Source organism: Eutrigla gurnardus (genome assembly GCF_963514095.1).
Source record: "Eutrigla gurnardus genome assembly, chromosome: 7".
NCBI lineage: Eukaryota > Metazoa > Chordata > Actinopteri > Perciformes > Triglidae > Eutrigla > Eutrigla gurnardus.
In genome coordinates this window covers 6,848,882-6,869,201 of record NC_139921.1, presented here as the reverse complement: position 1 = coordinate 6,869,201, position 20,320 = coordinate 6,848,882, and the positions used below count along the sequence as shown (strand labels likewise).

The 20,320-nt window shown below is 45.0% G+C and overlaps 1 protein-coding gene across 1 annotated transcript in view; it reads right to left on the bottom strand.

Annotated features, from left to right (window-relative positions):
- Window positions 1-20,320, bottom strand: part of pxdn (peroxidasin) — a 58,172-nt gene that overhangs the window by 12,085 nt on the left and 25,767 nt on the right. The window contains exons 6-16 of the mRNA XM_084013974.1: window positions 17,602-17,673; window positions 16,558-16,727; window positions 13,684-13,801; window positions 12,963-13,132; window positions 11,820-12,092; window positions 11,119-11,394; window positions 9,230-9,342; window positions 8,300-8,456; window positions 6,989-7,097; window positions 4,447-4,604; window positions 35-1,041 (exon numbers count right to left, since the gene is read on the bottom strand). Of these exons, the coding sequence (XP_083870100.1) occupies window positions 35-1,041; window positions 4,447-4,604; window positions 6,989-7,097; window positions 8,300-8,456; window positions 9,230-9,342; window positions 11,119-11,394; window positions 11,820-12,092; window positions 12,963-13,132; window positions 13,684-13,801; window positions 16,558-16,727; window positions 17,602-17,673 (2,623 nt within the window). The remainder of the gene's footprint in view (window positions 1-34; window positions 1,042-4,446; window positions 4,605-6,988; window positions 7,098-8,299; window positions 8,457-9,229; window positions 9,343-11,118; window positions 11,395-11,819; window positions 12,093-12,962; window positions 13,133-13,683; window positions 13,802-16,557; window positions 16,728-17,601; window positions 17,674-20,320) is intronic.

The window sequence follows — 20,320 nt, the reverse complement described above, 5'->3', positions numbered from 1 at the left end:
TTTAAAACATTAGACTTTAGAGGACAGCTGTTACCTTTGGCAGCCAGTGCTTGTAGGTGATGTGCTGCATCTGGGCCCCGACGATCTTCCTGGCCTCGTGGTAAATGGTGTCCCCGTCCCAGTGTGGGTTGAGTCTCAGTAGCTCTGTGGCTATGCGGTTGTGTTCCCTGAACCACACCGTGTGCATGGCGGTCAGACCAAGCTGCTCATTGGCACGGTGATCTCCGGCTAAGAAACATGGAATGGGACTCTCATTTTCATCCCTCATACACTCGGTGGGAGGTCCAGTAGCAAATGGCAGAAGAGGCTTCCCCGTTCGCTGGATGATGCCTTGCCGCAGCAGACCCCTTTGGCTGGCCAAATCGCGTATTTCCTCAGATTCACGGCGGGAGCTGCCGTAGACGTTCGAAGCATCGATGTAAGAAGTCAGCTGGTTGATTTGCTCTCTAGGGTATACGCTGTTCATGAGAAGAGAAGTCATCCCGCTGCCGCACACAGGGCTGGATCGGACGAAGAACATGCAGCGGGCGCCGCTTCGCAGCTGCCGATGGTCGTTGGCAGGGAACTGGATCGGGAAACACGGCGGGTCATTGGTGCAGACCTGAGAGCACAGCTGGCCGTCGGAGAACCGCGACTGGCTCAGGGCCGCCACCGTTGAGTCCAAGTCGTGGTCTAGGAACTGACCCCACTGCATGAGCATGTGAGTGTAGCGTTCATCGGGAGTGATGGTCTCTGTTCCGATCATGATGGTGGAAACCAACCTCGGCAGAGGTAGCCTGTATCCGTTATGCGGCAGCTCATTAGCGCCTCTCGGCAGGTTAAAGCCGTTATCGTAGACCGACTTGAGGAGTCGTTCGAAGGCCGTGAGCGAGGCGCCCCACATCGGGTGCTGCAGGTTGTTGCAGGTCCCGTCGTGGCTGCGGTACTTCTGATGGAAGCAAATGTCAGAGCAGTTGTTGAAGCGACGGTGGGCCGTGCAGCCCGACAGGTTGGCAATCACATCCAGGAAGTGAGGGGACACCAGGTCGTTGTAGCGAAATGCTGTGGGCAAGCAACATACGTTTAACTCATTAAGAAGTCGCATGAGTTAAAAGACTTCAGATATGCAACTATTTGAAGTAAAGTTTAACATCATCGACATACAGTAGCAAGTAGCTGTTATTTATGATTCACCTACATGCATTAACTATATTTTCTAGAAGACAAAGAGCCTCCTGTCCTGAGTGCAGAAGTCACAGTATGTCACTGCCTTGATTTAATATGTGAGAGCTCCGCTGTGTGTAGGTGTGTAATGTGGTGTTATGGTGCATGTAAGGGAACAGTGTTAAGTGTGTGTGGCCAACCTCAATGAGGGTTAGGTGAGACTTCCTGTCCCCAAAACAATCCTCACTTGAAACACTTTAAAACACTTTCTTTGTTGTGTGTGTGGTTCTCTATGTAAATGTTTGTGAATACAGAGAACAGGGAAACTGTGATGTTGGCATCTCAGTTAAAATAGAGATACAATAAAAACAGCTCTTTTGTTTCTGCTGACGGGCAGAAAAACGCTCTGTTAGCTTGGTTTGGGGCCAGTGCAACAATGAACACTTGGTTGTTGGCATAAGTAATGAAAACACTGTCACTCTCTCTCTCTCTCTTTGTTCACATTTCACAGAGCTCACTCCTCTTGCCCTACCTTTTTGTTTCCTCCAACACGAACTTTCACCTGAGAGTTTCTCTCTGGAAACTCTTTAGTCATCTCCTATTTGCTTTATAAATATAATATATTCCATATATGAGACATCATCCCCCCAAAACACAGACTCACACAACCAGTGGATTTACCTCTGTGCTGTTAGATTCAACCCTCCATCACAACGAGTACTTTCATGCAACATGAAACCATTTTTCTATGCATATATGAGACGTTTATGCATATAAACATGTCCCACACATTTGCACAATTGAGACTGTACAACAACACACCATTTAAAATGTGTCCTGGGCTCGGCCGTGATTGCAGGTTAAGTGTTGTGTGGTGTGACATAGGGCTAATAAAAGTGTTTACGGGCTCCTCGTCAACTGCTCCATGATTGTGGCTCTACGCCTTGGGTCATGCTAAAGAGAAAATGACATACAGATGGAGGGCCTATCCATAGCCAAAAGTTGCTCACAATAACAGAGTAATTCATAGAGCGGTGGAGAATTACTGGTTGCATGAGACTTTGCTTGAGAAGTTGGATGAGAGCTTCTCCTGAATCCGCAGTTTAGTAGAACGTTGTTTTGCCAAAAGAAAAGGACATTCGTTACATCCGCTTATCCTCATGGGTTGCTGGGAAAACGACATTTGTCAAAACTAATATTGCTTAGACAACCAAGAAATATGCACAGTATGTTCATCTGTATCTGTATTTTAATGTGTAACAGCGTGTTTTCATTGATCTGAATTGTGAGGGAATGTTCTCTATACCTGATTCCCTCGGTGTAAGATGAATACATGTCATCTTATGAATAGGTTGACATTTAATCTGAGTTATTAAGTGTCTGCTTCTCCAGGCGAGGCAAGGTCAGAAAACAAGACACTAGCGTGTCTCTCAGGGCCGAACACAAAGGTCCTGCCCTTAACCCAGACATAATACAGACGCCGTGGCTTCTTCCTGAAGATAACTAGTCGTTTATGCTTTTCCAGGAGGGACGGGAGCAGAATTGGGGTTTGCACTAGACTGCTGAGTTCGTAGCTGTTGTACTTCTCCAACCTTGATTCTCACGATGATGATCGGGCATCAATAAATATTTTTAGATAAATATTTATCTTCGACTCATACATATTTCCATAACATGTATGTGAAGACGTACTTGGATTAAATGCCTTGTATTGGCCATCGCGTGGAGTTTTCCTCACCTACGGCCTCATTCAATAACCTCACAAGAGCAGTACAGTGTTTGTGTTTTCAAAGTTATGTCCTCTGACAAAGTAAAAATACATGTCATTTTCCATCAATTAAGTCATTTTGTTACCACAACCACATGACAGGACACCACTTTGAATCATGTGAGAAATAGGGTCATTTTCTCATGGACAGACGTTTTCTCAGACTTTGTTTTGCAACCAGAGGAGTCGCCCCCTGGTGGCCACATCTTTATCAACGTGACTCTTCTGAATCTGTTTTCACTGATCAAATCACTGGTGACTGAGAGTGCTGTTGTCTGCTCAGCTGTGATTCACAGTACTTCCTCATTAAAAGCATATTACATTTTTCAGACACGGTCCAAAAGGGAGACGCCCATTGAGAGTCAATGTCTTGATGCCCCGCCCCTTTAGGTGACAGGTCTATGAAATCCAAAGAGAGAAGTGAACTAGTACACAGACTATTACCGGCTCTTTCCCTCCGTAGTCACCAAAGCAAATAGTTTTTCAAGAAGCCACATATCTTCTGAACATTCTGACACTAAAATGACATTTTTCAGATAAATGAGGAGAAAATGTACTCCGTTCAAGTGAACCCACCATGACCACACTCACTTAGGAGACAAGTGTATACCTTTTCAAACCAATGGCAGAGCTTGTAATCCATCATCTTGGTTATAAAGCATCTTTGGTACTAGAAAATCACACTCGAGCACCAGCATCTCAGAAAACAGTGCGCAGTGAACAAGATGAAAACAACACCTATTAATCATTTCCTCCAAGCATTCGGTTGTTCCAAAGGTTATTCCCCATGCTGTGAAGGCAGCATAATAAACAGCAATGGTGTGCCAAAGGCTCCACCCTGCATCACCAGTAAACCAGAGAGCAGACTCCCATGGGCTCTGTTGGGTTGGTCACACCCTGACAGAAAACAACGGTACTTGGCTTTCTTCACTCGGACACAGGATGCCTGTAAGGACATGACGCTCTCCCTCTTAGTGATGCAATGAAGGAAGAAGGTTAAACAAACTGTTTTGGTATTTAAGGAGGCTGGTGCTGCTACACAACAGCTCGTTGTTCATAGTTGTCAATGTTTGGTTTGTGGAGAAAAATATCCTCATTGGTGTCACTCACTCCTGATTCTTATTATCACAAGCATCCATCCATCCATCGTCTACCACTTATCCTGTATTCAGGGTCGCTTGGGGCTGGAGTCGATCCCAGCTGACATTGGGTGAAGGCAGGGTTCACCCGGACAGGACGGCAGTCTATCACAGACAACCATTCACGCTCACATTCACACCTACGGGCAATTTAGAGTCATCCATTAACCTATCTGCATGTCTTTGGACTGTGGGAGGAAGCCGGAGAACCCGGAGAGAACCCACGCTTACACAGGGAGAACATGCAAACTCCACACAGAAGGAACCCGAACCCACTGTGAGGCAACAGTGCTACCCACTACACCACCATGCAGCCATCACAAGCATCCACAATGTAAATAAAGTTATGACAGTCCCCTTTTCGTAGCAGTGGAGAATATTGGGTCAGGAACTCACCGGTGCCGTTGGTGTCGACCGTGAGACCCTGGTTGACGTGGTTCTGAATGAGCAGGAGAGTCTGCTCGAAGATTTCCCCGGCACGCGCCTGCTCCACCGTGTAGGGGTCACGTGGATACCGGAAAAGGGCGAGCAACTCCCCCGGGGTACGAGGCTGACTGGAGGGATGAGGGCGGAGCATGGAGTTAGGGAGAAGGGAGAGGAAGAGTGATGGAGAAGAAACAAGGAATATGATGAAAGGTGTAGATAAAAGGTTCCTGTTCCTGACGCTTTATTGGAGGTAACTGGACTTGCTTTAGCTCAAAACAAGCACAAACATGTTAGTCATAGCACTCATGGCTGAGTTTGACTGCACGACTGAGTGTTGTTTCCTATTGAAGTCTACCGGACTGCTTTATTATCCCCTCAAGCTACGTTTCTCACCATGTGTGGCAAACCAGTGAGACGTGCCAGATCCACAGGTGTTCAGGTGAAAAACTCCTCAACTCTTACATTTGGCAAGCACATTTAAATGATGACTTCATGCACGTGTGACTAACTTATTATTGCATCATGAACACATCATTTGACATCTTAATGTGTTTCTATTTTCCTGGCTATAATCTGTGGAGTTACGTCACTCTTTATTGGATTTCTGGTACAGCAGCAACACACACCAGATGCATAAACACTGAATATATATTTTAAACTTTATCATTGTGTAATTCATTTTTATGTCATTAGCACACAGTACTTACACATTAAGGCTGGAGTGTTTTACATGGACTCTTCTATGTTTAAATGCTTCTATCCAGCTATGTGATGGGCTGTTTGCTGATTCAAGGTGTGTTTACGGGATTGTTTTCTCCGTGGGAGAAATCAGCTGCCTGAATCGCATATTTTGATTTGAAAAAGCTGGCGACACTGATCCTGTTTCAGTTTGTTTCTTTAATGAACAGCTGCTGCCGTCAACAAACAACATTCAAGGTCTAACTGCCCGCTTTCAGATCAGAGTAAGAAGTGCTCCTCGCTCCTCTCCTGATGCACTCCCGTTCTCCAGTGTCATTCTGCTTTTCCGTTATCTGCCTCTTAATCTGCGATAGTCATTAAAGCGAGCTGGAAATCCCCACATCTCAATTCAGGTTACCGTGTGTGCATGTGTGCGTCCCTCCTCTTCCTGAGTGTGTATGTGTGTTTGTGTCGGTGCACCGTGTTTGTGTATGCATGTGTGGGCAGTGTGCATGTGAGCGAATGCCAAGAAAAACACAGCTGCTAACCACATCATTCAGCAGGATGGAAACACTTGAGCGATATTGAAACCACCTACAGTACGTCTCTGACAGTGACAGAGTGCAACCAAGACTTCAGTGGACAAACAAAGACACAATCATTTTATTTATCAGGCAGAAAATCATAACGATGATTCACCGATGAAAAGCGATTGAGAACGATGTAATGAGATATTGAGTGCAGCTGTCAGAGTCTTGTGCGATTACATGGCTCTCCCTAAGGAACCCTTTTTATTCGGACCATTCTAATCTTTCAAACCGTGTCCACTGAAACCGGAAAGAGCAAGTCTTCTGAAAGGCTACACTCTTTCCCTGACGGATCTGACTCAGACTGAGAACAATGTAAGTCATGTGCCAAGATGATTTGAGACAAACCACTTGTATTCTATCTTTGGACCCGTGAGCACGTAGCTCTGGTTGAATACAGACCACAGGGCAAAATCATTCAAAAAGGACGAAAGTTATAATATTTTGCAGGTTGGTTACAATCAATGTCAAAGATGCATTAAAGACTTTTCTAAAGTGCAAAATAGAGTACTGTGTACTATAAGGTGCAATGAAATGCTTTTTGCCCTTGGCTCTCTCTCAGTCCCAAAAAATAGCTGGAATAATAAGATAATAAGTAAATAAACATGAGCATACATCCTAAATACCACTCAGCCAGGACCACTTAAAGAAATAGCATAAAGAAATGTAAAATGTGCTGCTGTAGATGAGCAGAGCACGAGAGCAGACAACATTTTCTCTCTAGCAGACATTGTTTAATAAGAGAGAAAATACATTGCAAATCAGAATCACTTGAAAGTGAATGATAGAATCTCCATATTTTAATGAATAAACAACAGTCATGTAGGATAATTCATGAAAGAGCACCGAAACTAGACTATTGTTTCACAGCATGGCTTGACTCAAATACATTTTTCTGTAGTGCCCTCTCTGTGTAGGTGGAAATAACCCGAGGTGAAATAATCTGATGGCGGTCTATGCATCGAAACGCTGTTATCAAATCATGAAATCTCCCTGACTGAAAGTGACGAGTTCGTGAGAGAGTTTTCTTTCTGTGTCGTCGACTTGAGGTTTTCTCCTACGCAGCTGTCGGCCCAGGTCTGATAAAGTTCACGCTAATGGAAAACCACGAGTTGCGTACAGCCGATGCGGCATTATACGATTTCTGTATAACATTAAATACGATGGCTGTAATATGTGTTGCCTTCAGGACTTGACTGTAAAGACATTACAGTAATTGTGTGAGTGTTTTTATGCGAGTGTCTTACCCATCAAAGAGACGTCTCCTTGTTGACTCTATAGCACTGTCCACATTACGGATGGCCTGCTCTATGGACGTGCTCACGAAGGTGTCTCCCTCTCTGCTCACTGCAGGAACTGTGCTCACACAGAGACAGACAGACAGAGAGACAGACAGGCTGATTAGAAGTTCAACCAAAAGAAATCAAATATTTTGCTGACCTAAGATTTTATAGAGTGAGTGACACCAATTAACACATACAAGGTTGCTCAACACAACTAACAGAGACTTTATTCGTCATTGTTGTGTAGGGGTGAGTATTGGCAAGATCCTCGTGATACGATACATATCACGATACTTTGGTCATGATACGATACATATCACGATATCACAATATAAATAAAGATGAAAACACAAGTACCTGTATATGTACAGCAGATGATATTGATCAGAGGACAAATTGAGTCAAAACTATTTAATTCAAAACTTTCCAAAGCCTTTCCATTTTATTAATTTCCCATGAAATTCACTGGAATAAATATGTGACAATGCACAAAATAATACATAATTATAATAATAACTAATGTTTCTCCTTTTGTGTCACTGTTTGAACACTAAACTGAAGAGGTCATAAAAATAATGTAAAGGTATATGTGTAAACATGAAACTTTTTTTTTTTTTAATCGATCTTTGGAGTTGAAAAATCGATATTGTATTGGGCAGCAAAGTATCGTGATATATTGCTGTATCGATTTTTTTACCCACCCCTAGTTTTGTGTGTCTGTGTGTTAGGACTCCTGCAGCACTATAGATATGCTTGATATTTGGGATTGAGGACCTTTAAATATTATAATATTTATGCAATCATTCTATGGTAAACAGTGATCAGGAAACAGAGCTCCGGTTACTGTGAGTGACTGAACCATTTACTGCACTTCAGTTTCCCTCCTGAATCTGAATCATGTGCCATTGAACAAAGTGAGAAGGTGACGTGAGGACGAAGAGAGTCCAACAACAACCGAGCACATTGATACAGTTTATGGTTCCCCAGCAGAGTGCTGTGGTCTGATCCGAGAAATCTCAGCAGGAAACACCAACACACACAGGGAAGAGCTGACCTGTCTCACAGCTGACACATTCGTTTCCAACTTTCCTGCTACACTGTGACTGGTCAGACACAAAGAAGTATAGTATTTTATCAGATAAATCAAGGACAGTGGCTTTGCCATTGATTTCAGCTTTTACATTATGAGATCATTCTCATATTTTACATATTATAACTTTCTTCCTCACTAATGTGGTGCTCCTTAACCAGGAAGTGAAAAAAGAGTTGTTTTACCTGTGACAGTCAGCACCATGCTGGCGACCTGGTAGCCGATGGGGTTACGGGCAACACACTCGTAGCGCCCCGCATCAGCAGTGCCCACGTCCTTCACCTCGAGATAACCCTCAGAGCTGATGTGGAACTTGCCACTCTCTGTCACCTGTACACCATCCTGGAGAGAGGGTGGGACAAAGGGTGGAGGAGGGGGGTCATGACCCTGGGAGACAGCATGTGGAGATGTGTATCAAGCTACCAGACGGTGATGAAGAGCCTCACAGACGGGACCTGTTATCCCTCAGCTGTTTACACAGATGATTCTGTGAGTGAGTGAGTGAGTCTTGGTTGGCTTAGCATTCCTACTGTTCATACGGCAACACTGAACCTCCTCACCGATATGATAGTTAGTCACCACAACACTGTGAGATGTATTAGTATGTCCAACAGTATAAAACCAGTATTCATCAATGCAGACTATTAACGGGGAAATATCACAGTATGATGTTGAGCGCTAGGAACAAAACAGGAAGTTAAAACGCGTGTCCAAAAACATGAAAAACTAGAGTCTTTCCAGGAATCATGACCCGGTTACCTGAGATAATCCACAAACCTGGTTGTGAGCAGTTTCATGTAGGAACTCATGTCTTTCCACCAACCATTCATCACCACACGGTCGCATCTTCTCATGGTCGGGAGGCTCATGAGCTAGCTCACCTAGCGCCACTGAGCTAAATAACTTGGCAGCTGAGGCGAATTGGATGTTGGGATGTCGCAAGCACAAGCCTGTCTGTCTCTCTGTCCCTTTAAACATATGTATCACTGAGTTGCTCATGACGTTTCCCGGCCCTCAGCCCCTGTTCTTTTTCACTCTTCTCTTTCAACCACTTGTCTGACCCCATGATGACCTCTGTAGCGATGAGGTGACAACAGGAGCTTTGTTGATCTAACCTTGTTCCAGGTGAGGACAGGCTGTGGCTGGCCCTGAGCGCTGCAGAGAATCTGGACGTCCTGGCCAGACTCCACCGTCAGGTCCCTTGGAGCATTTGTGAAAACAGGCGTTACTGAATGAGTTAAAACATACACACACATATGCATGTGTTAATGATTATGCACCAGTACTCACAGAACTGTACATGTAACAACAGCATTGTATCATCCATCACACACACACACACACACACACACACACACACACACACACACACACACACACACACACACACACACACACACACACACACACACACACACACACACATTATTGTTTTTCTTTCCTCTATTACAGAGTAAGTCTGTGTAGAGGTTATTTAAACGGTGCTCTTTACCACAAAGACGTTACACGTACACACTCTCTTCTCAGTTTCACAAAGTGAAAAGCTTTTTAGGTGAACAGTCACCTCACCGCCCCACACACAAACACAGCATTGGGCATTATTATAGAGTGAGTCGTGTGTGTTGTACTGTCTGGGATTCATGATACAACTCTTCCACATGAGGTCTTGAGTGGGAGAGGGTGGATGTTTGCACCCCCACCCCCCCGCACCATGTTTAAATTCCTTCATGGTTCCCATGCAGCAGCAACCAGTGAGCCACCTGGCCGAGGGGAAATCCCACACGTTGGGTGGGAGGAAGTTTCATAGTCGTCTGACACTAATTAACTGCCTTTAAATCAAAGCTGCACTTTCTAAAACACAGTGTTCCTGCAGTGTACAAAACACAAAGCTGCAGACAACGTGTTGCCAGTACTGCTCCGAGTCAACACAGCAGAATAAAAAAATACATATCATTATGAAGATCTAAAAATGTTCACCTTTTATTTTCAAAGTCAAGAGGTGAGGGGAGAGAGAAAGGGTTATGTCATGCAACAAAGGATCCTGGCTATCAAGGCGCTACAAAACCGATAATCTGCTTCAGAGGGACACTGACGTCTCAGTCTCGTCCACAGAAGAGTAATAACATCCTGTCAATCCCTGCTTTCACTTTCTACCAATGCTGTGTCTCTTCCTCTGCACAGGCAGCCGCCACCATACCATGTCAGCACGGCTGTGAGCTTGTACTTTAACAGCGTGGGGCCATTATGCAACATGTACTTTGTGCCATGTTAACAGCCATTACTACATGGAAAACACAGTGTCATCACAGGATTACAGCCTGCCATGCTTTCCTGTGCTATGTCAAGCCTGTAATTTCACACACACACACACACACACACACACACACACACACACATGAAAGAAGCAGTGAGACTCACCAACTTATATATGCCTTCGTCCAAACAAAGGCACATGCAAACATACATTCACATGTGGAATGAATGACAGTACTGTATAATAATAATAATATAGCACATTTACATTACACATATACACCATAAAAATGTTCAGATGCCAACACACACACACACACACACACACACACACACACACACACACACACACACACACACACACACACACACACACACACACACACACACACAGCTATAAATCTTTCATACATTGTAACACTTTAGTAGAAGATTTGCGTGTGTAAATATGAAATTAGCTGTGAATTGAGAGAACTGCACCACTTCAACCCTCTTCACGTTTCACCACCTACCACTCCCCTCCTCCTCCTACACAAACATGCAGTGTTCCAGGCCTTTCAGCAGCCACATGTTTCAGTCATCTGTCTTATACAACAGCTTAGCTGCCTGCCATGTTGACCACTGCAACTGATCTTCAGCAGCTAAACTGTCTCTCCTGCTTATAGTTAACCTGATCTGATGTAACCGTGACCTGATGATCTTATTGCTTCAGATACACATATCGTCGTGAAGCTTCACCCTCCCCCCTCACCTCTTTGCTGGATGCTGAGCTGCACGACGGTGCGCACGGTCCCCACAGGGCTGACCGCCTGGCACTCATACTGGCCCTCGTCGTGGGCCGCCACCCGCGTGATGCGGAGAGTACCAGAAGCCAGGACCACATGGCGGCGGTCTAGGGGTAAGGGACTGCCCCCGCGGGTCCACGCGATCACCGGCTGAGGGTAACCGGTCGCCTCGCAGGGGAAGTCCACTGTGTGACCCTCCAGGACTGACTGGTCCTGTGGTGTGAGCGTGAGCTGGGGGGTCGCTGGGCACGAAACAGAAACAATTAAATATTATATAAGGGGCCATTTAGGACCCTTAACATGTCAAGGCATACTCACATTATGGAGCTATTACAACCCTGATTCTCAACTATTACAGCTGAAGATATACAGACTTATTTTGTCAATACTGAATCTCAAAATGATTGAGGATTACTAATAGACATATTTATAGTTTTATATATTCAGGAGCTGATGCCTGTAATGTCATTTAGTGAGGTGAGACAAGCTGAGCACAAAGTCAGACTGTGAGTTCACTTTGTGTTGGGTGAGTTTGTGTGAGATGACCTGATGTCTCAAAGGAATCAAGATAATAACAGGAACAAAATCATTACATGTGTTGCCTAATTTCAATTAATTCATCCAAAAACCATTCACTAAACGGAGAAAAATGTATTCTGACTCCCACCTTGTACGATGATATAAGCTGTGGCGTGTATGGTATCAACATTATTGGAGGCAAAGCAGGTGTACTGTCCCCCATCAGCCTGGTCCACGTTCTGGATGAACAGCCCTCCGGAGGGGGTGGTGGTAATGCGAGCGTCGCTGGGCAAGGGTGTGCGATCGCCTTTTGTCCAAGAGACCCGGGGTTGTGGTTGGCCTGTGGCGCTGCACTCCAGGGTCACGCTCTCTCCCACCAGCACCTCAGTGTTCTGGGGCTGGATCACAAAACTTGGCCGAGCTGGAGGAGCAGTGGGAGGGAGGGAGGGGAGAACGTGGGAAAGGGGTTAATTAGGTGGGAGGTGGGACGTTTTTCATCGAGGTTTCTGGTTTGAATGAATGCAGGCAGTTAGGAGGCAACGACCTTCGTGAATGTTCAAAAGAAAGCTCAGTCACGTCAACGACGCCACTTTGAGTACGTCTAAAACAACCTCCTACGTGGATCACAGAATATGGTGGAGTCCAGTCCATATTTGGCCAGTGATTACAGTGGAGTCAGAGGAAATATGTACACAGCGAGAGGCCTGGCGTTTACAATCACACAGGGACAGGAAATGCACAACATCTGCTCTCAGTAACTGTTTCTGAACAAGGTGTCGTCATCGGGGCCATCCGTCACCCCGGCGATGACCCCTGGGTCATCTCGAGACGGCCGTGCTAATCTCCCACAGCGACAGCTATTAGCGCTCGGACTGATTGATCTGTGAGCGTCAGAAGACTGGATGTTCGTGGAAGTAGAACAAACCTTTGACATTTAGACAGCAGGCTTTGCTCACGGCTCAGTGAGACATCCGAGTTATTTGACCTGCTGACCTCGGTTGACGGTTACCTAGGTGCTACTAACAGTGCAGATACCTAGCTGGAGGAACATTTCATGTTTCTAAGACAAATACAGAGGCTAAGTCCTGCAGCTAACTAACTTAGCTACATTCCATCGCTAATGCAATGTTATGTTACTTGATGTGTTTTATCCAGCAAAGACCTGTTGTTATAGTAACGTTACATCCTGGTACCAAACACATGAAATGCATGAAATGCTGCACAATGCAGCTTTAGTAGTGAACAGGTTGCCTGTGATAAGCAGATGTTGAGATTAAAAGCAGCCACTTACAGGGGGCTCCAAAATATCTCAGCGTGACCTGTGACGTCTTGACCTCCCCAGCCACGTTTTTGGCCATGCACTGGTAGACTCCCTGGTCCGTCTCCCTGGTGTCCTGGATCATCAGCGTCCCGTCCTCCAGCAGGTTCAGACGACTGTCGTCACGCATGTTTAGGGCATTGCTGTCAGGAGACACATCACAACTCATTACACATAGATCAGTATATATATGTATATTTATGTACTGTACTTTTCCAAAATACCACAAAATCACCACTTGCACAAACCCATCACTTCTCAAATGTGAATGGGAATATCAGTCTTCAGTTTATTTATTGTAAATGTCAACAATTTATGGGAACTAAACACGTGTATGAAATGTTTTTTTCAACTAAAACTAGCTAAATAGTCAATAAAGCTGATGCTGACTAGAATTACAACCTTGTGGTTGTATGTCTCCGTCAACTAGTCAAGTTGCAGTTTGTGTGAAATTGTCAGAATTAGCATTTTCATTCTTGAGTTATGGCTGAAAACGTGTTCTGTGAGATCACAGTGACCTTTGACCACCAAAATCAAATCAGTTCATCCCTGCCACCAGGTTGACATGTGTGCCCAATTTGAAGAAATTGCCTTCAGGCGGGCCTGAGATACCATGTCAGCCATGGCTGTCACCATAGAAACAGACGGTGAAGTCTTTGGTTACTTAACATGATCATAACAGTAAGTATCTTACTTGTTCCTGAGCCAGATGATCTGTGGTTTCGGGTTGCCTTCAGCCCTGCAGGTGAAGTAAACAGTGTTCCCCGACGTCACGTCGACATCCTGGGGCTCTGAGGTGATCCTGGGTACCTCTGGAGGAAAAAACAGACAGAAGGATGGGAAGATAATTATACATATCCATTCATTCCTGTGTGCCAATCAGCCTGTCTGTTGAACCAAGCCTCCAGGGAACCCGTCTATTCTCTCCAATGGTGCTGGCTCATCTTGTCTACGCAGATATTCAGAAGCATTTAATAGTAGAGTATCTTCTGGCTATATTTCCTGAGACACCACATCAAAGATTGCTGGCACTGTCAGTTCCTTAGCCGAACAGTCTAGCTCGTGACCTACCAGTGTGTGCAGGCCTCTCCCCCCATCCAAAGGAGTTATTAGAAAGGGGTGTGCCACTGCAAAGTACAAATCACTCCAGAGGAGGAAATCATGGAAACCACCTCGAGTGTAAGGCACAGACATTGTTGATGACTTTGTTATTGCAGAGGATCTTACAAGCATGTGTGTGCTAACACACAGATGCAGAGGGAAAGAATATGGACAAATGTTTCCAACTCCTAAAATGAAGTTAACTCCTGCCGTAATAGAAAGTCAAGCTCCCCCTGACTACATATGGCAGACACATTTCAAAGAGACCCTTCTTCTCAGCAGTCTGCTAAATAGAGAGCTCTCCATGGCATTGGGGTGAATCTGTGTACACAAACTCGAGAGAAGCTTCTGCATGGAATCAACCCATCTCCTCTCTTACCGCCAATTAACTCCACATTAACACTGCGGATTGTAATTGCAGTTTGAATGCTGTTTGTGGTAACCGGGTCCGTCGTGGTCCACCGAGGAGGCAAGCCCGGCTCATCAGATACCACTTGTGCAGGGAGGTGGCACTTCATCTCAAGAAGGGCGGCTGTTTTGACAGCTGTTCAACCCGCAGTGCATTGTTCCACCTCGTTTACGGAGGGGGGAAAGGGTGAACGAGGAGGGAGGGAGGGGGGGAGGTGTGTGTGGAATGGCTTCCATCATGTTTTGAAGCACACATTCTTCCTCCTTGCTATGCAGACAGATGAAGTGGAGGGTAACATTGAGCAAGAATGGGCAAGTTGGTGCCATCAAATTAGCTGCTGAGAATTAAATGTGGTTGGGTTACAGGGAGCTGCCAACGAGCCTGCCTGCCTGGCTCAGACCGGTGGGAGCTGGAGGAAACACAGAGCGAAGACGCTTGGATTTACTGCAGCAGCAAACCGCCTGTGGTAGAGACGAAGTGAAAATCTGCCATACAGACTTCAGTTTCTTCTCGCAGGTATAAATCCAATTTAACCTGTGCTTATGCATTAAGTATTTCCCCATTTTTATTCATATTAAAAGTTTGATTTCCCCATACCTCTTTACAGTACATTTGCCAAAAAAGGGAAGAAAGATCATTGCATCAGATCAAAAGGGGGTCGGAGACTCCCAGATGTGTATCTAATGCCAGGTATCCTCTGCTCTGGGGCTAAAAGAGCACTGGAAGTAACGGTAGTTGGGGCTAGGATACCAACAAAACAATGATTACGTTATCCTCATTGTGGTGTCATTATGTTCCTCCCACGGAGCTAGATAAGGCCACTATTATGTCCTCATGTGATTTTACAAAAAAGGTTAATCAAAAACTGTCTGAGCATTCCTACCAACGTGGCACAACACAGCCTTTAAATCTTCCGTCACCACAATATTACAGACATTTCACAAATCACAGTGAGGAAACGTTATCATTTGATGTGCTTAGAGGGAGATACAAATTGAACATTGACATTTTTTTTAAATTTTACTGTACACTCAATTTAGATCAATTCTTTCCAAATTTCCCAATAAAATACATTGAGACTATAATTATGTCTTAGACAGAGGTAGTCTCAGTCTGTTTATTGGTTTATGATTCACTTCTTTCCTCTAATTTCAACATTCAGACCCGGTGAGAACCACTTCTGTGGGGTGGGAATAATATGGCGGGAGTCTTTAATAATATACATCTAGTAGGAAACACAATTATACAATTAAACATCTCACACAGAGCTGAAATAACTGGATCCAAGCTTCAGTCACGTAGACCCTCACCAGTGACGATCATGGTATGTGTTGTTGTGTGGCTGATCAGTGTTCTCTTAGTGTTGTACAGCGTTCTGTTCTCTAAGTTTACTTTACTGCCCCCCTCCATATCACACCATACCAAATCCGATTTCATACACGGACTGAGCAGCTGCTGGTGGTCTGATACCGGAGAGCCCAGAGGCCAAAGGAGGTCCTCACAGACATTTTACCCAGACTCTGCCACATCTGGTGGTGTCTGAAGAGTGAAACAGCTGGGTGCCTGCAGACCTCAGACACAAAGACAGGATACACCTGTCTCTGTACGTGGGACAGGGTGATTATGCATACATGCTATTTGCTGCAAGGAAGGCTCTAGGCTTTGTATGTGGACTGAGGTTTAGGTAAGGAGAGTGTATAGGAATAGGAAAATGGAAACCACGTGCAGGCTGCTATACAACTGTGTGTGTGTACTGAATGGCTTTACGTATGCCCAGATGTGTTTTTCTCTCCGTTTCGAATGGTGGATTTCAATAAGTGAGTCAGAGTGCTGTCTCTACATGATCTGCCTCGTTGGTACTCATGTAGCAGCAGATGAGATGTTAAACAACGACACAGCTGAAAACAAGTTTAAAATGACCTCATATCTGAAACAGATTGCATTATTAAAAGCCTGCTATTCTCAGACACACTAATGGAACCCCTGGTTGGAATCACTCATTCCGTGATAGTCCGGTACCGTCATGCTCATTGGGAGGTCTGGTGCTTTTCTCCGTACCACAGTTGAGCTCCTCGGCGGTGAGCGTTGCCACCGATCTGCCCTGCAGGCGGCTGGGGTAGTCGCAGGTGGCGGCGGCCTGGGCATTACCCGACTCAGCATACTGCTTCAGCAGGTCGGCCAGCCACAGCAGCTCACAGTCACAGTTTAAGGCGTTGGAATCCAGTCGCCTGAACACACAGACAACAAGCACAGACACATTTACACGTCGCATGTGAGAAATCGGCATTTAATCCATCCATAAAGCATAACATGACATGTTGCTGTGGAGTCGTGCACGCAGCAGTGTCGTGTAAATCCCCTCTGGCAGTTTATGAACTAAATCTGCTCTGGCATAGCCGAGCCCAGCTCAGTCCAAACAGTGGGGCTCAGCAGGGCCATGTTGGACCACGCTCTCCTCCTGCCCGTGGGAAACTGTCTCTCTGCCTGGCCTCCTCTTCTGGTAACTGATCCAGCTCTCAGTTCTCCCACAATGTGTCCATTATCCATGACATGGTTTTTAGAAAATAGAACTGGCAATGTTTTACACATGTCAAGCTTTATCTGATAAAGTGTGTTATGAACAAATTAAAGGCTTAGAGTCTAAGTGATCATTTGTGTATTTATATATCCTCCAACACTACTGCCACAAGTCTACTGTAGTACCTTTTACAAAACTGGCCTGGGATTTAACAAACACTTAAAAGTTCATTCATGGCAGACAAACAAGAGGGAATCAAGCTATTTGTTATGCTAGCGATAGTTTGCCTCATGCTATTAGACCCCAAATTCTAATATCTCAGGAAAATTAATGATCTTTTGTGCAAGACGGATATTAGAATGTTCTTTGCTTTTCTCATCATACCCTTCACAGTCCCTTTCTATCTCATCTGCAGCTGACTCAGAGAGCAGCGAAACTCTGGGAAAGCCTGTGAACCGTGTGATAGAAACCTGACAACAGGCCCCACTTGATACAGAGTGTCATGGGAGTCAGCTGCAGAAATTGATAGAGACATGCATTCTAACACAGCTGTTTCAGTGGCTGTAAGGCAGCTTTCCACTTACAGTCGCTTCATGGCCTGAAGTTGAGTGAAGGTTCCCGGGACGAGCTGGGTGATTCTGTTGTTGTGCAAAAACCTGAATGAGAGAGAGAAAATCAAAAATGTAAGGAGTTCAGAAAGGTCCATCAATGGCTACACAAACATGAGGAGCTTGTGTTATTGGAATGAATACAAAGTTTTCATGAATCACACTTTTTTAATTGTCCAAAAGGGACAAAAAACACAATCATTTGTTCCCACACATGCTATGATGACCTTGGAGACCTTGACTTAGATAAAAGCAGCGTCAAACATTTATGTAAGGCTCTGCCCAAAACATTCCCCCAAAATGATTCATTCTTAAAGATCCAGTGTGTCGGATTCAAGGGCACCTATTGGCAGATAATCAATTAGTGTATAATCACCTGAAACTAAGAGTTGTGTTTTTGCTAGCTTCAAATGAGCCCTTCATGTCCACATAGGTAGCAGGTTCACTGGCCATGTTCCTACAACAGCCCTGACTGGACAAACCAAACACTGGCTTCCAGAGGGCCATTGATGTTTTTATGTTGCCTTAAGGACAGCGTAGTTCTCTGACACGCTTGGAAAGGGAGGGGTAACAGATTCAATCAATTCAATGTTTGCAATCTGCACCTTTAGATATGCACCCTGTAGTGTCTGTCCCCCGATGGAGGGGGACGAGGAGGAAAACATACAGTATGGGATATCATACCCTGTGTGACCTACCTGAAGACACCTCCATTCATGCCTTTGAAGGCAGACCTTTGTGAGGCAATGCCTATATACATCCGTCACTATGGTCATCCCTCAGTTAGTGTCATCAGTGAAATGGGTACAAGCTGGATGCACAGACAAAGCATTCAGTCAGTCGGCCTCCTTGTGGAGGTCAAAGCAAGAAGCAGTGCAGTCTTTCGTGACATAAATTAAATCTCCACAGACTTGATGGGTTCAAATGGGGAACACAAAGAGCCAAATCCTAAGAGGGGATGCTTGATTTCCAGCCAGTGGACTCCCTTCAAAAAAAAAAAGACCAAGGCAAGAGTGCCAGGTGTCACCCCGTCAAAGCCAACATGTCAGGCAGATATAGCTGCCAAATAGACCTTAATTGTGGAAAATGAGAGACTCTGATCCAGCAGCTCCTGAAGGAATGTCAAAACATCCACAACAGAGCACTGAAATGGGAGTACATTTTGGTACATTCACCACTGCTGGAACGCCCGCCATAGTATGCACTCTGGGATCATTGCCACCACAATTGGGGGCAGACCCATAGCTATTTAAATGGACCTCCCAACATGGAAACCCACTTAAGGGGTCAGAACCAAAACCCGTGTTGCTGTGGCAAAGACTGGCCCTCGTACGTACGGCCGGCTCTACCCTCTCTACTCGCTGCAAAAGCTTACAAAGGACGCAGTTTGCATTCCAGATGAATCTGAGCGAGGTATTGATGAAACACAGCCATTGCGCTCTGACAACCTTGCTTGGATGGAAATTAAGCATATTTCCAGCCGGGGAATAAAAAAACTGCTGCCCCGAGGTTAGCAAGCTCTTCTGCATTGCTGAAAAACCCAGAGCTTGAATGTGCGACAGAACCTACGAGCCTTTGTCTCAGAATTTGCCTGGAATCAAGAGGCAGTCAAAACAAGCACACTGGCTCATCCAGATAGATGACCCTGTCCTTATCCAGAACGTCGGACGGAGTCAGCCACAGATGTCTGTGCACAACCACAACCATAGACCCCCCTGCCCAGGGAGATCGCTGCACAGCGGGCCAAAGGGAAAATGGAATCTGTGGCAATTCCAATCTCATCTAGAAGCCGCGAACCGCGATGGCTCCTGAGTTGGCGGTGGAGAGGGCGACTCCACCTTCAGCTGATGCAGCAAAGGAAATGTGATGTACCCATTGAATCGACTGAAAGGGAACAAAATGTTGTATGTTGTTGTTGTATATATAAAAGTGTATAACTTCTGTTCCCTGGAGGAGAGGACAAACAAACGCAGGGCCGCCCTGCTGCACAGCTGGTCTCGATGAAGAGCAGCTATCGAACTGAGGAATCGTCATGGTGACTCACATAAGTCACAACAGGTCATCCTCCTTCAAAAGAATGAATAGAGGTGTCTTCAGGTAGGTCATGTGGTGCATTAGACCTCATACTATATGTTGTACCGAGTGAATAGACTGGAAGGGAATGATTTGAAATGAATTAAACAATGATCTTATACAGATTTCATGTGAAGGTATATTTAGTAAATAAGGATAAAATAAGTTTGAAAACCTATCCTACAGGGTTGGATTAACCCATTACAATATTACTGGTAAATATTTCTGCAATGTTTAGAGAGACATTCCTGTGGAATGAGTTCAGGCCTGTGTTTAATGAGGTGTGTTCTCAGTCAGGACTCCGACTTTAGAGCTGTTATCTCATTCAGTTGTACTGCTTTCTTTTCCCTTGAACGGTTGGTCCAATATGAGTATTTTTGGAAGCAGTATTAGCGAAAATAACGCAATCCCTTACATTTCAAGACACAGCACTAAATTAGTTTCATGGGAACTAAATATAAGTCAGGGATCAACTCTGCTGTAATTAATATATCATTGTCTGACGTAGCAACAAACCGATCTCTTTACCATACGAGGAGCCCCAGGGGCGTTGGCTGTACGCATTTATACTGCAGCATAGTTTTGCTGGTCATTCCAATGTCATGCTATGCAAAGTCTGGAC